Source organism: Eptatretus burgeri, chromosome 14 (assembly GCF_056783735.1).
Source record: "Eptatretus burgeri isolate ZD-2024b chromosome 14, Ebu_testis_v1, whole genome shotgun sequence".
Classification (NCBI taxonomy): Eukaryota; Metazoa; Chordata; class Myxini; order Myxiniformes; family Myxinidae; genus Eptatretus; species Eptatretus burgeri.
In genome coordinates this window covers 7,922,386-7,941,497 of record NC_140974.1, presented here as the reverse complement: position 1 = coordinate 7,941,497, position 19,112 = coordinate 7,922,386, and the positions used below count along the sequence as shown (strand labels likewise).

The 19,112-nt window shown below is 41.7% G+C and overlaps 1 protein-coding gene across 2 annotated transcripts; it reads left to right on the top strand.

Annotated features, from left to right (window-relative positions):
• Positions 1-6,095: 6,095 nt before the first annotated feature.
• Positions 6,096-17,411, top strand: LOC147012614 (uncharacterized). Of its 2 annotated transcripts, none has more exons than XM_085855754.1 (3): positions 6,096-6,236; positions 7,739-7,905; positions 14,481-17,411. In XM_085855754.1, exons 1-3 carry the CDS (start codon positions 6,102-6,104, stop codon positions 17,254-17,256), a joined length of 3,078 nt encoding a protein of 1,025 aa, XP_085711880.1. In that variant the 5' UTR covers positions 6,096-6,101; the 3' UTR covers positions 17,257-17,411. The 2 variants fall into 2 exon arrangements, with proteins under 2 accessions (XP_085711880.1, XP_085711881.1); XM_085855755.1 differs by lacking the exon at positions 6,096-6,236 and adding an exon at positions 7,217-7,357.
• The last annotated feature ends 1,701 nt before the right edge of the window (positions 17,412-19,112 follow it).

Genomic DNA, 19,112 nt, shown 5'->3' with positions numbered 1-19,112 from the left:
CATGACCATTCTTATGATTGGGAGCAGGCTGATTGGTCTGTAGTTGCAGGGTTCTGTTTTTGCATCTGCTTTATGCAGAGCGGTAACGTTTGCTGATTTCCAAGCAGGTGGCAGATGACCTTGAGTAAATGAGAGGGTGAAGAGAACAGAGAGAGGGTGAGAAAGAGCAGCAGAGCAGGTTTTTGGACATGTGGGCTGATGCGGTCTGAACCAGTTGCAGAATCTGAGTCAAGGTTTGACAGCAAGCTCTCCACGTTGTCAGGAGAAACGGACACAGTCCAGGAACAGCTGGTTGTGATTGGGTGAGGTGGCTACAGAAAGCGATGGGTTTTGGCCACAAGATTTAGAAGCAAACACAGCATTTAGACATTCAGCCTTTTCACGTGCAGTGTCATGTGTGCAGCCATTTAAGGTAAGGGAAGGGATGGAGGGGAAACATAAACCAGAAACAGACTTAACTGGAAGGGCATTCAGTCGAGCGCATACCTCTGCCACTTAATGCCTGATCCACAAGAACGTATCGGTCCCAATACATTTTTGAAATATCATGCTACATATATATTTTTTGCCCCCATCTCTCAATGGTGAAGAAACACTTTAAAAATTAAATAATTCTCGTAGCTAGGTCCGGATTTGGATCGTCATCAAAATCGAATCAATTCTTTATGGTCGCATACCCAACCTGTGTACCCGAGAGAGATGGTGAAGGCGACACTGAGATGGATGGGAGTGCTGGAAGCAGAAGTTAGGTTCGTGGAAGGGATGGACAAGGGAATGAAGGGAAGAGTATTGATTGGTCCTGGGTGTCTGAGGAGTTCAGTGTGAACATTGGTTTGAGGCAGCAAAGCCCTCTCAGCCCAATCATGTTTATCATGGTGGTGGAGCTGATAAGAAGGAAGTATGGGGAGGATGCTGTGTGTGGACAATATGGCTGTTGAGGTGGAGAGTGGGCAGGAGATGCAGGCAGTACTGGGGGAGTGGAAGGAGGCATTTGGGAAGCATGAGCTGAAGATGAGTATGGAGAATACTGAAGTAATATGGGTCAGGCAGCAGAGAAAAATAAAGGATTACCAGGTTACAGGGGAAGGAGATCATACAGGGAAATAGGTTTGAATATCTGGGAGAAACAGTGACCGGGGATGGTAAGTCAGAGGCAGAGGTGTGGAGGAGGATTCAGGTGGGTGTGAATGCATTGAGGGGGGTGGAAGGAGTAATCGCAAACAGATAGATATCAAGGAAATTAAAAGGGAAGGTTCTGAGGTCATGCGTAACGCCGGCCTACCTTTACAGTCTGGAGATGGCAGTACTGGCAGAGAGAGAACAACAGAGGTTGCATATTTGTGAGAACAACTGGTTCAGGAGGATTGTGAGAGTGAAGAGGGTGGACAGAAGGAGGATGGATGAACTTCGGGAGGAGATTAGTGTGCACATGAGCTTGACAGGGAGTTGGTTAGTGAAATTCCAATTGAAATGGGCTGGACACAGTGCAGATAGGGGCAGAGAATGGCAAAAAAGAGTGGATAGGTTGAGGTAGTTTGGTAGGATGAAAAGAGATAGACTGTGGTTGAGATGGGAGGATTGTGTAAGGAGGGATATCTGTAAGATAGGGTGGTTGGAGAGTGGAGAAAGTTGGCTGAAGACAGATGGAGGTGGAGGAATATCGTGGTCAATGCAGGGCAGAAGCTTGGAGCCATCAGTCCTCACCCCTTATAAAGGGAAGAGGAGGAGAAGAAAATGTATAATATTTTTAAATTTTCTTTTAAGTTACCATTCTTTGTAGTTGATGCAAATGTCATACCCGAGAGTTATTGTTCAAAAAGAACGATATAGCAGAACCTTTACTGGTGAAAAAAGGAACAGAAGGAAAGATGTAAATGAAGTACAAATCAAACCAAGGGACGAGATGAAAGCAACAGCAAAAATAAAAGCCAATCATGCAAGACAACTCATATCTGTACAGTTCAAGCTTTAAAATGTGTTCATTAGCACATTTTAATCTCACATTCTTATTCACATCTTTTGCTGTAATTCGAGTTGATGAAGTATTTTAAATAAAAGCCAGCAATCATCGCATGCCTTGATTCATTATGGAAGACCCCTGCAATGCTAAATGGTTGAGCTTTAAATCAGCACCAAAATAAGGCAAAAAACTGCGATTCAAATAGACAGCTCAATATAAGTCAGTTTTGAGCATTTCGTCAATCCTGTTCTTTCATATTTTTAGATTGCCCCAATTACTCCAACCTTTTGGGGTCTGTCAGGGGGGAGGGTTTGGGCAATTCTAACCCAAGTATTTCTGGAACCTGATGGCCATGCCTGATGTTCGAATTTGGAAGTAATATTGTAATTTGTTCATGGTGTCGACTCTTTGTGAAAGAGACGGTGAATCTTGAACATTCACCAGTTGGATACAGTGGAACTAAGAAGTGCGTTAATTAGGATACATTGGACGGCAACTACTGGTGGACAACAAGCAATGGTGGCAGACAGATCCTATGGCTGACTGCCCTTTTAATGGATGATGCACACAATGATGCATCACACCAAGATGGCCGATTATAGCTGGGTCGACATTCAAGCCCAGGCTAGACAGCTCAAAGGTTAGCATTCATACCTCTAAGCTATCCTCCCAGCCAGAGCATATCACTCATCGTTGGCCTCTATTTATTACCTTCACAAATACGAAGGAATTTGAACCATTTCTCCAAACCCTCCATTTCCTTTGAGCTTCCCTTTTCTATGTTCCATCCATAACCCCTTCCCAATTATATCCCTTCTCTTCCCAATTTTATCTTCCCCAATTATATCCCTTCTCTTCCCACTTCCCTTCCTCTCCCCCTTGTCCCCTACATTCCTGAGTGATCCTCTTCTCTCATCTTCCTTTCTTCGATTTTAATTCTCTCAATTTGGACTATGTGCCTAATTAGTATATGACCTCATACAGTCACCAAATAGAGAGAAGGGATGTTTATTTTAAAAAGTAGATGAGGACTGAAGACTATACCATAAAGAAATCTGCAGCTTTACAGAAGTCCAAGAACCTCACACGATGCCACTTAAACCAGTGCATCCTCATTAACAATGACTGATTGTATTTTAAAGTATATTTCGAAGTCTAAAGTTATCTCAAACCCTCTTTATGCTTGTTCTCTGCTGAGCTTGCTCTCTACTCGTCTTTTCTGGCGTTCTGTTTTGCCCACTATGGGCCTTTTTAATGAGCGCTATTTGGACACTTTTTTTCATCGCATTCACATTTGCAGTATCATTGCTGTTTTCTTCTACTTTGTCAAAATAAATACAACATTCCATTTTACTTTCAACAGCAACATCGCATTCCACAAAAGTGCATGTTTTGGTTTTATTTTATAAATTTATGGAGGCTCTTGGAAGAGCAAAAAATAAAAAAAAGGTTTTTGTCATATATTTATTAGTTTATTTAGTTTTAAATCAAGAGGCCTTTGTTGTTTTTACAAGATCAAACCTCATTAAAGAACGACGGCATTTTATCATTTCACAGCAGATGAGCAGGGAACCAGTTGGACGTAATAATCAAGGAAATTAATGAACAGGAAAAGAGAGGAGGAACGCCACAAACAGCAGGTAAGAGGGTTGGACTGGGCAGGATCAATGGAGGTAAACAAAAAAAGTGCAGTGAAGACGAGGGAGACATGAAAGTTTAGTGCACCTCATGCCTGAAAGCCTGAAGGTAAGGGTTGGATGGTACAGCCTCAGGAAGGTGGTTCCACAGACAGGAGAACTGAAGCACAAAAAGAGTTGAGGTGTATATTCAGCCTGGGTTTTGGAATTTGTACTATGAGGGGCTATCTTTGAATAAACAGTGCATCCTGGAGTCCAAGCCTCATTTGGTCAACCCTCATTTGGTCATTTGTTTGGAAACAACCCTCAGGTCAGCTATGGGAGCATGTGCCAGAGCAGGGTGTCGCTGCGTCTACTTTCTGCCGGTATTCCAGGGGCTTCCGTCTGGCCATCGCCAAGGAAGATGCCTGGCCCATCCCAATCTCCTTGAGATGCCGATCAACCTGCTACAACCACGGGGCACGTGGTCGGCCAATTGGCCTCCTCCACTCACGAGACTCCCTCGCTGAGAGAATCTGGTGAGCAGGATCGGCGTCAGGAAAATGAGCCACATGTCCATACAGCTGCAGCTGACGCTCACGGGCTATGCAGGTAAGAAATCTCATCTGAGTCTCTCTCAGCAACCGCTCGTTGGACACAAAGTCCAACCAACGACAGCCAAGCATTTTCCGAAGAGACCTGGTACCAAAGGAATTAAGTCTCCGTCTCAGATCCTTGATCACAGTCCAAGTCTCGCATCTATAGAGCGAGACTGGAGGCAGCAAGGACCTGAAGACTCAGAATTTCGTCCTCCCGTACAGGTACCGGCAGCGCCACACCCCATGATCGAGTGAATCCATGACTCCCCAGGCCCGACCCAGACGGATATTGACCTCTGACTTACAGCCAGTAGAGATATGAATATCACTTCGAAGGAAAGTGAATCTCTCCATGACCTCTAACAGATCACGTGCAAGTAAAAACAAAAAAGGCAGAGCATCCCATCAATGATGTGATTTGATGTTTATTTTGCTTTGGCAAAATAATATTTAAAAACAACACTCCTCCTTTAATTTGACCTTGAGCACCAGCACGTGACCGGAAAAGAGCAGTCGTATCGAAATAAAAACTGGACACGTGCCGAGACTTGGGGCCAATTGTGCCAAAGGAAGTCGGCTGTGAAGCTGGTGAAATGATAGACCGGGTCTGCTCTCGCTTTTTTGGTCAAATTAGCAGAGTCGATGTAGTTCTTACTTTTGGTTGGAAGCGCCTTCGTTTACTAAAAAAAAATAAAAATGTATGTAACTCTTCACAATGTGTGGTGGAATGTTTAGTGTCCACGAGCAGATAGGACACCTGGCGTCATATCCCCTTCGAAGGAAAGTGGACTCAATGATTTCACACTATGCTTGCAAAGTACCAAGAGGGCAATTTTTCATCATGCTGGATGACAAACACAGACTCGATTGCTCAAAGGTGACTCCACTACTTTTGAGCAATCCTGTGAACCCGAATAACAATGAAATCCATTCTGATGAAACAATGCTCTGAAATCAGAGCTGGAAACAAACATTGATTGCCGTCAAGGACAAAAAGGAAAATCCAGAACACAAAGCTGAACAAGTCCCCACCTTGCAATTCAATCTTCCTCCAGCTTTAATTGCTCAATAAGCTTTGCTGAATGTATTTTGCTCGATGTAAATATCTATTTTTATTGTATATTTTTTGTTTGTTTCGCTTGGGTGACCAAATTCTCATTTCCTTGTCCACAACATCGAGAGATTCAAAAAACAAAATTCATTCTTCCTATTATGCAAGTCTCTGAGGTTCAGTGATGGGACATGCAAGAAGAGAATGGAATTTTATTATCTCGCCATGTTGGTTAACGATTGTTTTGTTTGGTCTGGAAATCACGGACATCATCTATATTTGGAAGGTCCGTTGATATATTGGAAATATCAGGCCAAGAACCACGTCATTAATTGCAGCTGGTAATAATATTTTTGAATCCATTTTCACAAGTGAGGCAAGGCACTCAAAAACAAATGTTCATCTAAACTTTTTTTTGAAAACTGAAGACTGTGTCAGTTTTTAACAATATAATGTCATTGGCCGAATGAGCAAACGCGTCAAATAATTTTGATCCATTGTTTAAATAAACTTGGAAACGATGAGGATATCCCCGAGCATAATATGAAAATATTCGGGCCATAAACCTGCTCTGTGGGGTCAATTAACACTCGCCAGAATCAATTACTTCTGCCTCGAGGGTAATTTGACCGTTTGAGCGCCGTGAACTTTTCTCATTCTCTGCGATGTGTTTGAATCCTGACCAGTTCACGCCCCGATCGTGAGTTCTTACAAGTTAACGAACAGGGTCTGAACGGTGGTCCAATCGATATTTTTACCTGAAGCTAATTTTGGAAGCAAACTGCCGTTGCCCTGGAAACAGCAGTTGAGAGAAAGCAGTTGTTGCCCTGGAGACAGTAGCATTACAAGGCAGTTCCGTTGCGATGAAAGCCACAATGAGGTGCTTTATCATCGTGCTCTGGATGTTGGTCGCGATAAACGTGAAAAACATTGGTTTTGCGTTTGGAAAAGTCTTGAGAGAAATCCACCAGGTGCGTCCTGGTGTCTGGGCCTTCAATCAGTCCGAACCGGTGAGTGCAAAAAGGAGATAGTTTGGTTCAGAAGGGAAAATGTTAAATATGTAATTTTTGTACAAACATACACACTTCCATGTTTAACCCTTTCTCCCCTGGACAAAGGAGTAGATTGTGTTTGGAAAGAGACTTCATTGTTCCAAACAAACTCAACATTCCTTCCGAGAGGGTTACGATATCCAGATCAGGAACACGTGACCTGCACACAGTCGGCCATTAACGGTCACCCCTGTGGATTAAAACCTCAGGCCTAAACTTTTGTTTGAAAAAGTAAAACGATGTTTGTTGTTGAATTCTCTTTTTGATTTTGATTTATAAGAATCATCGCTTTTCTCGAGATAGGTCAACATCACCCATCGATGTTAGGATATATTGGAAATATCAGGCCAAGAACCACGTCATTAATTGCAGCTGGTAATAATATTTTTGAATCCATTTTCACAAGTGAGGCAAGGCACTCAAAAACAAATGTTCATCTAAACTTTACATTGAAAACTGAAGACTGTGTCAGTTTTTAATAATATCCTGTCATTGGCTGAATGAGCAAACGCGTCAAATAATTTTGAGCCATTGTTTAAATAAACATGGAAACGATGAGGATATCCCCGAGCATAATAAGAAAATATTCGGGCCATAAACCTGCTCTGTGGGGTCAATTATCACTCGCAGAATCAATTACTTCTGCCTTGAGGGTAACTTGACCGTTTGAGCGCCGTGACCTTCTCTCATTCTATGCGATGGGTTTGAATCCTGATCAGTTGACGCCCCGATCGTGAGTTCTTACAAGTTAACGAACAGGGTCTGAACGGTGGTCCAATCGATATTTTTACCTGAAGGTAATTTTGAAAGCAAACTGTCGTTGCCCTGGAGACAAAAGTTGAGAGAAAGCAGCCGTTGTCCTGGAAACAGCAGTTGAGAGAAAGCAGTTGTTGCCCTGGAGACAGCAGCATCACAAAGGCAGTTCCGTTGCGATGGAAGCCGCAATGAGGTGCTTTATCATCGTGCTCTCGATGATAGTCGCGATAAACGTGCAAAACATTGGTTTTGCTTTTGGAAAAGTCTTGAGAGAAATCCACCAGGTGCGTCCTGGTGTCTGGGCCTTCAATCAGTCTGAACCGGTGAGTGGAAAAAGGAGATAGTTTGGTTCAGATGGGAAAATGTTAAATATGTAATTTGTGTATAAACCTACACACTTCCATGTTTAACCCTTTCTCCTCTGGACAAAGGAGTGGATTGTGTTTGGAAAGAGACTTCATTGTTGCAAACAAACTTAACATTGCTTCCGAGAGGGTTACGGTATCCAGATCAGGCATGTTTAAAACGATGTTTATTGTTGAATTCTCTTTTTGATTTTTCTTTAGAAGAATCATCGCTTTTCTCGAGAAGGTTAACATCACCCATCGATGTTAGGATTCCTTCAGCACCAAACGAGACGACAGATTGATTCATCACAATGACATTTGTTTGTATTTCCGATCTTGTCCCATCCATGTCCGCAGATCGTCCACACGATGTACCTGATTGGTAACATGGATGTCGAAGATCTGATGTTTACTCTTTGGAGTCTTCAACTTTCGATCCATTACATCGCTATGACTCTGAGACTGTTTGAAGTACTCCTGGTGATACGTTTCTGGTGTTACAAGCAGTACAACCGGCTTAACGGGTAGACAAAAAAAAATCAGATAATCCTTTTCACATATTCATTTATTTCCTTTTATTCCTTGTTGAAACGCTTTTGCTGAAGCATATTCCGAAACTTATAAATCATTGGGTTGATGAAGTTCATACATTTTAGCTTTTACCAAAACCTTTTTATGATTTTATGTTTTTATGTTTAAATGCCCACTTCCTTAACCTCCACCACATCCCTTTCTTACCTTCCACCCATTCCTAAAACCTAATATGTGCTTGTTATGTGTTCAGTGTCCTGATCGACTACACCTGTCGGCTCTCCAGGTGATGGTGTGGGATTTTTCAAATTAAAATGTTCATTATTCTTATCAGAGGGACTGAAGAGGGGTGAGACGGTGGACATACAGGAGGGAAGTTGACCCCACCATACAATACACACAATTACACGTTTTACCTCCGCCACCGAAGGTGAAGGAGGTTCAAGTTTTCACCCATTTCTGATTGTTACTTCCAAAATGGAAGATTTTTCAAGCATATTGGTCAGTCGTTTTTAGATCCTCATGGAGGATCTCTAAGTCTTACTCACGTTGTTGTTCTTCATCTTCTTATTGTGGACTTTTTTGTTTCACAGCCTACAGTTTTCATCGAAACTTCCTGAAACTTGGCATATATATGTAAAAATACTCTGCGCAGACAGTTGCCATCTCCGATTTTGAAAATTCCTCCGAGAAAAAAATGATGACGTCAAAATATCTCCGCTAATGGCAATCGCCTAAAAAATTATCTCCGAAACTAGGCAAGCTTTTTGAATTCTGTTTGCGGGAATCGAACAGGGCATTAGCAGAGATGAATTACCGCACATATAATACATCACTATGACGTCATATAAATTTTTATGACGTCATTCCTATTTTTTGACATTTTTTGTTTCACAACCCAGAGTTTTCATCGGATCTTCGTGAAACTTGCCATGTACATGCAGAAAGCCCAAAAGCAGCCAGTAACCATCTCCGATTTTGGAAATATCTCCGAGAAAAAAGTTGACATCATAATATCACCGTTAATGTAAATCGCCTGTACCATTATCTCCGAAACTAGGCAAGCTGTTTGAATTTTGTTTGAGGGAATCAAGCCGGGCATTAGCACCGATAATTTATCGCAAATCTGATACATCACAATGACGTCATATTCGTTTTTATGACGTCATCATTAAGAGTACGAGGATCTTAGCTCATTTGAGCTTGTTGTTATTCTGTCTTTTTGTCTGTCAATCTCCTTCAGATCACAATTCCAAACCGATCATCATGAAACTTTCCTCAGTTGTTGATGTAGTCTCAACTGAGAAACCTATTAATTTTGAGGTAAAAGGGCAAAGGTCAAATGTCATCTTGAGGTGACATTTCTAAAATCGTAATATTTCATCCGATTGACATTAACGTTGAACAGGATTTGCATATTGTGTCACTGATTTGTGAAAGCAACTATTTTTGAGATAAAAAGGTCAAAGGTCAAACTTCTAAAATCAAATTTCATCTGAAAAATCGTGAATTTTCATCCGATTGACTTTGAGATTAAACAGCAATTGCATAGTGCATCATTGAATTTGCAAACCAACTATTTTTGAGGTCAAAATGAGAAAGGTCACCTCAAGGTCAAACTTCGAAATTCATCAATTTCAATGTGAAAGAATTTCAATTTTCACCCAAATGACATGAGCTTTGATTAAGATTGTCAATTATAATATTAATGAAATGGACAAGTTGACGTATCCATCGCAACCTTTGGAGAGGGAATGGATTTTGCAAGTATCATGCTCTTCAAGACGTCTTTTTCTTGTTACTTGCAAAATCGAAGATTATTTCAAGTATATTTGTCAGTCGATTTTGTTATTCTGTTCATTTTTTAGTCTGTGTGTTTGTCTGTCTGTTTGTCTGTCTGTTTGTTGATCTGTTTTTTTTGTCCATCTGTTTGTCTGTCTGTCTGTTTAACACTTGCAGGTCACAATGTTCAACCAATTTTCAAAAAACTTCACCACATGGAAGAGTTTGTCAAAAGGAATAAGACTATTGTTTTTGAGGTCAAAAGATCAACATCGACCAAAGGTCAACAACTTGGGTGAAATTTCCAAAATCTCAATTATCATCCGATTGACTTGAAATTTGAAGAGGATTTATATTTCAGGTCACTGAATTGAACGAGCCAATTATTTTTTAGGTCAAATTTGTGTTATGGATTTTGCAAGTGTCGTGCTCTGCACAACTTCTTCTTTTTGCTACTTGTAAAATCGAAGATTTTTCATGTATATTGGTTCGTCGATTTTGTTATTCTGTCTGTCTGTCTGTCTGTTTGTTTTTAGTCAGTTTGTCTTCCTGTTTATCACCTACAGGTCACAATTCTAAACCGCTTGTCATGAAACTTTACCAAATTGTAGAGGTCCTCTCCACTGAGAAGCCTAATGGTTTTGGGGTCAAAGGTCAAAGGTCATCTTGAGGTCAATTTTCTAAATTCGTCATTTTTCATCAAACTGACTTGAAATTACAAGATTTGCATATTGCATCAATCAATTGGGAAACCAACTATTTTTGAGATGAAGAGGTCAAAGGTCAACTCAAAGGCAACCTTCTAAAATCATCAATTTTCAACTGAAATACCGTCAATTTACATCTAATAAACTTAAAAGTTGAACAGGATTTGAAATCCATCACTGAATTTGGAAAGCATTATTTTTGAGGTCAAAAGATCAAAGGTCAACTCAAGGTCAAACTTCTAAAATCAACAATTTCAATGTGTAAAATAATCAATTTTCATCCGATTGACCTGAGCTTTAATTAAAATTGTCAATTATGATGTGAATGAAATGAACAAGTTGACGTATCCATAGCAACCTTTGGAGACGGAGTGGATTTTGCAAGTAACGTGCTCTCCAAGATGTCTTTTTCTTGTAACTTGCAAAATCGAAGATTTTTAAATATATTAGTCAGTCAGTTTTGTTATTCTGTCCATTTTTCAGTCTGTCTATTCGTCTGTCTGTCTTAATGAAATGTAAAATTTAATATATCCATGGCAACCAATGGATGTTGGGATTAGGGCAAAGCCTTCGGGATCCCCACTCTTTGATGAAAGGAGGAAAACTCCAGGGTAACCTTCCTGGGTCAGATTGTGCAAGTGCGTGTCGGGGTGGTGCTGAGGTGTTGTCCACCAGACGGCGGTCTCCTTGGGTTAACCTGAGGTGGTTCCTTTGGGTGGGTGTCTGGAATGTTGATCTCTAAGAGAGGATGATTACCTGCCTCAGTTATCATCTGAGCTCAAGCGTTTGAACATCACTATTGCAGCACTCTCTGAGGTTCAGAGACCGGATAGTGGCGAGATCATGGATGGTGGTAACACCTACAATTGGTCTGGTTGCTCTGATGGTTACCATGCCCAAGCAGTTGTGTCTCCATTGATAATTGAGGTAACACCTGTCAACGAGCATATCATGAGACTGAGGATGCATCATTCCTTGGGTGTCGTTTCCCTCGTCTCTGTATATGCTGTAAGGGTTCCGATTGAGGCGAGTGATCTCACATTGAAGTACATTCTATGCCGTGCTTGATTCTGTGGTTGATCAGTTCCCAAGGCGAGATATTCTACGAGTCTTGAGAAATTTCAATGCATCGACTGGAACTGATAGGGTTGGTTATGAGACATGTATTGATCACCATGTGTCTGGAACTGTGAACCAGAATAGCACTAAGTTCCTCAACATTGCAGGAAGTTGTGGACTGAGGGTGGCTGGTTCATGGTTTCATCACCCGCAGGCTCATCGCTGGACTTGGAATTCCAATGCTGGTGGTGTGGCAAAAGAGATTGACCAAGTGCTCATTTTTTGTTGCTGGTTGATGATCCAGAACTGCAGGATCAACCGGAGTGCTCATTTCCTCAATTCCAACCACAGGCCTGTTTTGCATCTCTGAAGTTGCAGCTTAAATCTCTGAGAATGTTACCATCCCAGCAAAGACTGCATGTTGGCAAGCTCAAGGATGAGAGGGTAGGTGAGGAGTTTGTGAACAGGCTGATTTGGGTTTTGGTGGATCTTGGTGCTTTGGGGAATCCTGAAGAGTGTGGAGATGGGTTGTGGAGACAACACCAGATGGGTGGGTTTATGAAAAGTTTGTGAAAAAAAACAAAAAGACAACCCCCACCCTTTTTACTGTTAAGAGGATATTTTTAGTATAAGTTTCCTTTTTACATTTGAGACAATAATTTATCATTGATTCTTCAGTCATTTAATTGATTAATGTGAAAATTTGAAATCTTCTACAGTGTGTCAGCATTTTTATCCTTCAGTCTGTATCATCCAATCCTCATTTGTAATTCGTTCCACAGACCAGATTGTAAAGTTTCCTCAAAAACATCCTTAGTTTATCATCTATTTATATTACAAAAAAAAAAAAACACCATCCTTGATGTTGCCGATGGATTTCTTGGAACTCACTGTTGGACGGAGAATAATTTTGTCTCTCAAGGGACACTGGATACCATTGACCAGAGTCACAGGGTCAGGCTTCATGGCAGAGCTGAGGGGGAAAACTGTACGTGCACTAAGGGTGGACAAGGAGGCCTATGTGCGAGGAATCTGTGAGGGGGTAGAGCAGCACCTGTGGTCAAGTGATTCTCATCCGACTTCCAGGGAAATTCTTGCATTGCATTCCCTCGTTGTACTGCAGTTAGAGCAGAGGGTGCTGGGCTCTTGACAAAGGAGTCCAAAGTGAAGCTTGCTGGGCTGGTTACTTTGAGAGGCTGTTCCAGGCTGATCCACCAGCTGTGAAGTTGGACATAAGGGGTGCGACTTTCCCAATTGCTGACCTCCAATCAAATGTGATCCACCTTCGTTTGTGGAAACACAGGCTGTGGTGAAGCAGTTGAAATGCCTGGAAGCTCCTGGGATCTGTGGCATCCAAGCTGAACCTCTCAAGGTTCGTGGAAATGCTGTACTCGTGTCATTGTATGCAGATCTGTGCTTTGCCTGGAACACAGGCATCATTCCAACTAACTGGAAGAGCGGCCTTGTTGTCCCTCCTTTGAAAGGAAAGGGTGATTGCCAGGACTGCGACAACAACGAATGGGTGATGCTGCTCTCAGGACCAGGGAAGGTCTTTGCTCAGATATAATTCCTCACAGGGTTCGACACCATCTGCTTGAACACCAGTGTCCCGAACAGTCAGGTTTTACACCAAAGAGATCAACAATTGACCGTATGCTTGCTCTCCTGATCCTCTCCGAATGCAGACGAGAGTTTCGGCAGGGGCTGCTGGCAGTCTATGTTGATCTCTGTAAGGCGTTTGATTTTGTGAATTGGGATTCCTTGTGGAGGATTCTTGGTCTTCATGGGATGACACCAAATCGGATTAATCTGACATCTGAACTATACTCTTGCACCAAGAGTGCTGTGAGATGTGGTGATACCATCTCCAACTTATTTCAGTTGTGACTGGAGTTTGTCAGGGGTGTGTGCTGGCCCCACACTTTTCAGTGCTTGTTCGGACTGGATTCTCGGGAGGATGTTAGAGAGATCAAGCTGCAGTGCATCAATTTGGAATGTCAAGATCTCTGAACTTGACTTCACAGATGATGCAGTCATCTTTCCGGAGACCCTTGATATCCTTTTGGGGGCCCTCAATGTGCTGAATGAGGCACCGGAGCTGTTGTGATTACGGGTTTCCTGTGTGAAAACTAAGATGCAGGCTATCAATGACATCTTAGATGCTGCCATACTGTCTGTTTCTGTTTGTGGCGAGGATGTTGAGGTCATGGAGAGATTGACTTATGTTGGCAGTGATATTCATGTCTCTGCTGGCTGCGAGCCAAAGGTCAATCGACGTCTGGTTTGGGCCTGGGGAGGCTTGGATTTACTGGATCACCGGGTGTGGCACTGCCGGTACCTGTGCAGGAGGACAAAAGTCCAAGTCTTCAGGTGCTTTTTGCTTCCAGCCTTGCTCTATGGATGTGAGACTTGGACCTTGACCAGGAATATGGGATGGAGACTTAATTCCTTTGAAACCAGGTCTCTTCAGAGAATCCTTAGCCATCACTAGTCGGACTTTGTGTCCAACGAATGGATGCTGAGAGAAACTCAAATGAGATTTGTTAACTGTATTGTCTGTGAGCGTCAGCTATGGTTGTATGGACATGTGACAGTTTTCCTGACAGTTATCCTGCTCACCAGATTCACTCAGCGAGGCAGCCTCGTGAGTTGCAGAGGCCAATGGGCCGACCACGTGGCCCGTGGTTGCAGCAGGTTGATCCGCATCTCAAGGATATAGGGCTGGGCCTGGCATCTGCCTGGGGGATGGCCAGATCGAGGCCACTGGGTTCCGGGGGAAAGTGGACGCAGTGATGCACTGCACCCGAGCATGCTCACATACATTCATTACATGACCTGAGTTGTGAAATACACAGAATTATAGTTGTACTTCATCATTTTCCTTCCTTCATGAAACTGGGACTCACTTTTCCTTGATGTTATCAATTTGTGCTGATATTGTGAATGATGCAATTTCACGACATGGTGCACAGAGTATCATTTGTAAAAGTCATGAACTGAACAACCTTGTATGCCTCCAGAAACGACAAGGATGAAGAAGGTGATTGGGAGGATGTAGAAGATCAAGAGGATTGTGGAAGCTCTCCCAGGAACAACATTACCACGTATGAAAAAAAGGATAAACGATCAGGTTTTGGACAAACAAAGAAACCTCGATTGAAAAAGTGCACTGCCCCAGGTTGTGTTAACTTGACACCTGAAACATGTGCGGAGTTCCTGCCTCTTCATAGCACACAGCTCCCTTGTAAGAACACAGTGGAAAAAGAAGTTGATCCTGAAAGCGAAAAGATGACATTTTACCAATGTCCACTGGGATCGGAAGGGTCGTTTGGTGGAGACTTAACTCACATTGAGGATGTGAACAATGACATTAAAAACAATGATGAAGTTGTGGATGATTGGGTGAAGGAGCCATTAGTTCACAATGGGGATGGTGACAATGAGGTTAAAAACAATGGTGATGACATCCTGGGTGATTCTGTGAAGGAGAAGTTGTTTGACAATGAGGATGTTGACAATGGCGATGTTGACAAAGGAGACGTAGACGACGAGGATGTTCACAATAAGCATCTTGACAATGGGGATGTTGACAATGAGGATGTTCATAATAAGCATCTTGACAATGTGCATGTTGGCAATGAGGATGTTATGAATGAGGACGTTGACATTGGGGATGTTGACAATGAGGATGTTGAGATTGAGGTTAAAAAGAATGGTGGTGACATTGTGGATAATTTTGTGAAGGAGCCATTGCTTGACAATGAGGATGTTGACAATGGGAATGTTGACAATGGAGTTTTTGACAATGGTGCTGTTCACAATAAGCATCTTGACAATGGGGATGTTGACAATGAGGATGTTCACAATAAGCATCTTGATGTTGAGAATGGGGATGTTGACAAGAAGGATGTTGACAATGGAGATGTTGACAATGTGGATGTTGACAATGATGATGTTGACAAAGGAGATGTTGACAATGGGGATGTTGACAATGAGAATGTTCACAATGAGGATGTTCACAATGAGGATGTTCACAATGAGGATATTCACAATAAGCATCTTGACAATGGGGATGTTGACAATGAGGATGTTCATAATAAGCATCTTGACAATGTGGATGTTGGCAATGAGGATGTTATGAATGAGGACGTTGACATTGGGGATGTTGACAATGAGGATGTTCACAATGAGGATGTTCACAATGAGGATGTTCACAATGAGGATATTCACAATAAGCATCTTGACAATGGGGATGTTGACAGTGGGGATGTTGACAATGAAGGTGTTGACAATGAGGATGTTGACAATCGAGATGTTGACAATGAGGATGTTGACAATGAAGATATTGACAATGAGGTTGTTGATAATGGAGAAGTTGGCATTTGGGATGTTAACTATGAGGATGTTGACAATGGAGATGTCTACAATGTGGATGTTGGCAATGAGGATGTTACCAATGAGGATGTTGACATTGGGGATGTTGACAATGAGGATGTTGACAATGAGGATATTGACAATGGAGATGTTGACAATGAGGATGTTGACAATGGAGATGTTGACATTCGGGATGTTGACAATGAGGATGTTCACAATAAGCATCTTGACAATGGGGATGTTGAGAGTGGGGATGTTTGCAATGAAGATATTGATAATGAGGATGTTGACAATGGAGATGTTGACAATGAGGATGTTGACAATGGAGATGTTGACATTCGGGATGTTGACAATGAGGATGCTGACAATGGAGATGTTGACAATGTGGATGTTGACAATGAGGATGTTGACAGTGTGGATGTTACCAATGAGGATGTTGACAATGTGGATGATGGCAATGAGAATGTTGAAAATGAGGATATTGACATCGAGGATAAAAACAATGATGGTGATATTGTGGATGTTTTTGTGAAGGAGTCATTGGTTGTCAATGAGCATAAAAGCAACGATGACATTGTGGATCTTCCTGTGAATGAGAAATTGGTTGACAATGTTGATGTTCACAAAGAGGTTAAAAACAATGGTGATCACATTGTGGATGATTTTGCAAAGGAGCCATTGGTTGCCAATGAGGTTAAAAACAATGATGACCTTGTGGAAGATTGCATGATGGAGACATTGGTTGACAACGGGGATGTTGATAACGAGGATAAAAACAAGGATGATGAAGTTGTTGCTCATTCCGTGAAGAAGCAGTTGATTGTGGAGGAGAGCAACCAGAGCTGTGATGAAATGCTTGGCAAATGCAAGACCCACCTGGAGCCTCTGGAACCACAGTTCATGAAAGATCCAAAGCCTAGGCGGAGGTCTCATGGAATGCACCAGCAGCAGCCACACGTCAACCACCTCAACTTCAAGCCAAACAAGGCAGAGTTTGACTCTTCTGGCTTTGGTCATATTCTTGAAATTTATGACTTCTCTCCAGAAATGACAACTGGAGATTTCAAGGAAGCCTTTTCCTCATTCCACAAGAGTGGATTTAATATCAGATGGGTCGACGGTTGGCATGTACTGGCGATATTTTCGAGTGCAAATGCAGCGAATGAAGCTCTGGCACTGCCACAAGCGAAGTTGCGAATACGCCCGCTTTCCCGGGGCAGCAAACAATCCCGACATGAATTCCAGCTTCATAAACACTTCCTGCAACCAGTCAAGCCTCGGTTCCCACGTTTCACATATGATGCACATCGTTCGATCTTGGGGGCACTGGGCTTGCCACGGGACAGAGTAAGCATGCAGCAGTTCGAAGCAGATGTGCAAGCGAAGAAGAATGAGAGAGAAAAGTTTAGGATTGCCAGGTAGCTCGAGGCCTCATTGTGAGATCGAGCAGTTGTAAGTTGCAAGTGTGTAAACTGGTCGTTGTTTGAATATGAAACTTCTCGGACAAGTCCAATTTATGACTTTTTATGAAAAATTTTTGAAAAAAAAGATTTATAAGGTTTCGGGATATGGGTCCATGTGAGGGTTAGGGTTGTGTTTGGGACGTGGGTTTTCATGTGAGGGCTTTGGTTGGGTTTGCGGTGTGGCTCTGTTTCACAATAAATTTGCCAACTCTTTGACAATCCCTTCAACATTTCTCAATTGGTTTCGTGTTTTTCATTCATCGTCATGCTATTATCATCATCAATATCATAGCCTGATCTTGGTTTTACAGTTAAGCTGGCTGGATTAAGATCTCAGGGGTCTTGATTTGGAGCCGCTGTCCTGTCCTGCAATTAAACAACACCAGATGGGTGGGTTTATGAAAAGTTTGTGAAAAAAACAAAAAGACAACCTCAACCCTTTTTACTGTTAAGAGGATATTTTTAGGATTAGTTTCCTTTTTACATTTGAGACAATAATTTATCAGTGATTCTTCAGTCATTTAATTTATTAATGTTAAAATTTGAAATCTTCAATGTGTCAGCATTTTTCTCCTTCAGTCTGTATCATCAAATCCTCATTTGTAATTGGTTCTACAGACCAGATTGTAAAGTTTCATTAAAAACACTTCAAGTTTATCATCTATTTATATCACAAAAAAAACGTTTTCAGAAAAATCATTGTGTGAACAAAAGTTTCTATAAAACACTGAAAATTTTCCATCCATTTCAAGAAACCAGGGTAAACAGTTCACCTTTTGTATCCACTGATTGGCTAGATCTGGATCCGGACCGGAACCAAAATGGAATCGGCTCTTTCTCGTCACCGAACCACCTCATCAACAAGTTTTGTCAGAACTCGTCCACAACTTTTTGAGATATCATGCTCCATATCATTTCCGGCCCAATCTCTCAATGATAAAGAATCAGTTACAAAACGAGATGATATTTATAGAATACACAGCCTTTCGTCTGTCTAAAGTCCACACACAGTCTTTGCAAGGGCCTCGGTGCGAGACAACTCTTGTGGCGGTAAACTTGTATTTGCATCGATCAACACTTCTGGGGTAAATGTGTTCAAATTATATTTTGCAAAGTCTCCTTCAGAGTACATTCATAAACCTCAACAAGGTATCTTTTACTCTTGTTCCCAAGTGTTTTCATAACTGCCAAGGCTGATAAAGACACCAGAATAGATCGCTAAAGTATATACCGGTAGATCATGAAAACGCCAAATTGTTCTGATTTTTCTGCTTCCTCCATTTTTTCACCAACCGGGCACAACGAAGGCTGAAGCGATTACAATGATTCTCATTTATAACGTGAGGAAGTAACTTTGTCTCTGGCCATTAGGCTCTGTTTCATTCACCATGTAAGTTCTGAGCGGCGTGCGTCATCCAAGTTAAATGTGACGTATCATGTAACATGTAACATATGACCATGTAATATGTTACTTGTAACATACATATCAAATGATCATGAAACATGTGGTAAGGTTTCAATTTCCTCCATTTAACGGTGTTTTATGTCCACTCTTAACACTAGAACTGCCACTTTATAACCACGAGCAGTGATGACCAGGTACCAAGATGTCACAATTTGAGTCCACACCACTTTGATCAAACACATGACCCATTATGAACTCTTTATTCAATTTAATTCAGAATGGGACTGAAAAAAAAGTTAAATTCAAATCAAATGAAAGACCAAACAAAATAGTTACTGCATTGGAGTCATCAGAAGGAACCTGGACAAGCAATAAACTTGGGTAGGACTCGGGTTTCAATCTTGATCGGA

Bases quoted from the DNA above. Each gene is read 5' to 3' on its own strand.
- LOC147012614 (XM_085855754.1), top strand. From the start codon at position 6,102: ATGAGGTGCTTTATCATCGTGCTCTGGATGTTGGTCGCGATAAACGTG. The intron at 6,237-7,738 runs GTGAGTGCAAAA...CCATGTCCGCAG, and splicing joins CCTTCAATCAGTCCGAACCG to ATCGTCCACACGATGTACCT. The intron at 7,906-14,480 runs GTAGACAAAAAA...GTATGCCTCCAG, and splicing joins CAGTACAACCGGCTTAACGG to AAACGACAAGGATGAAGAAG.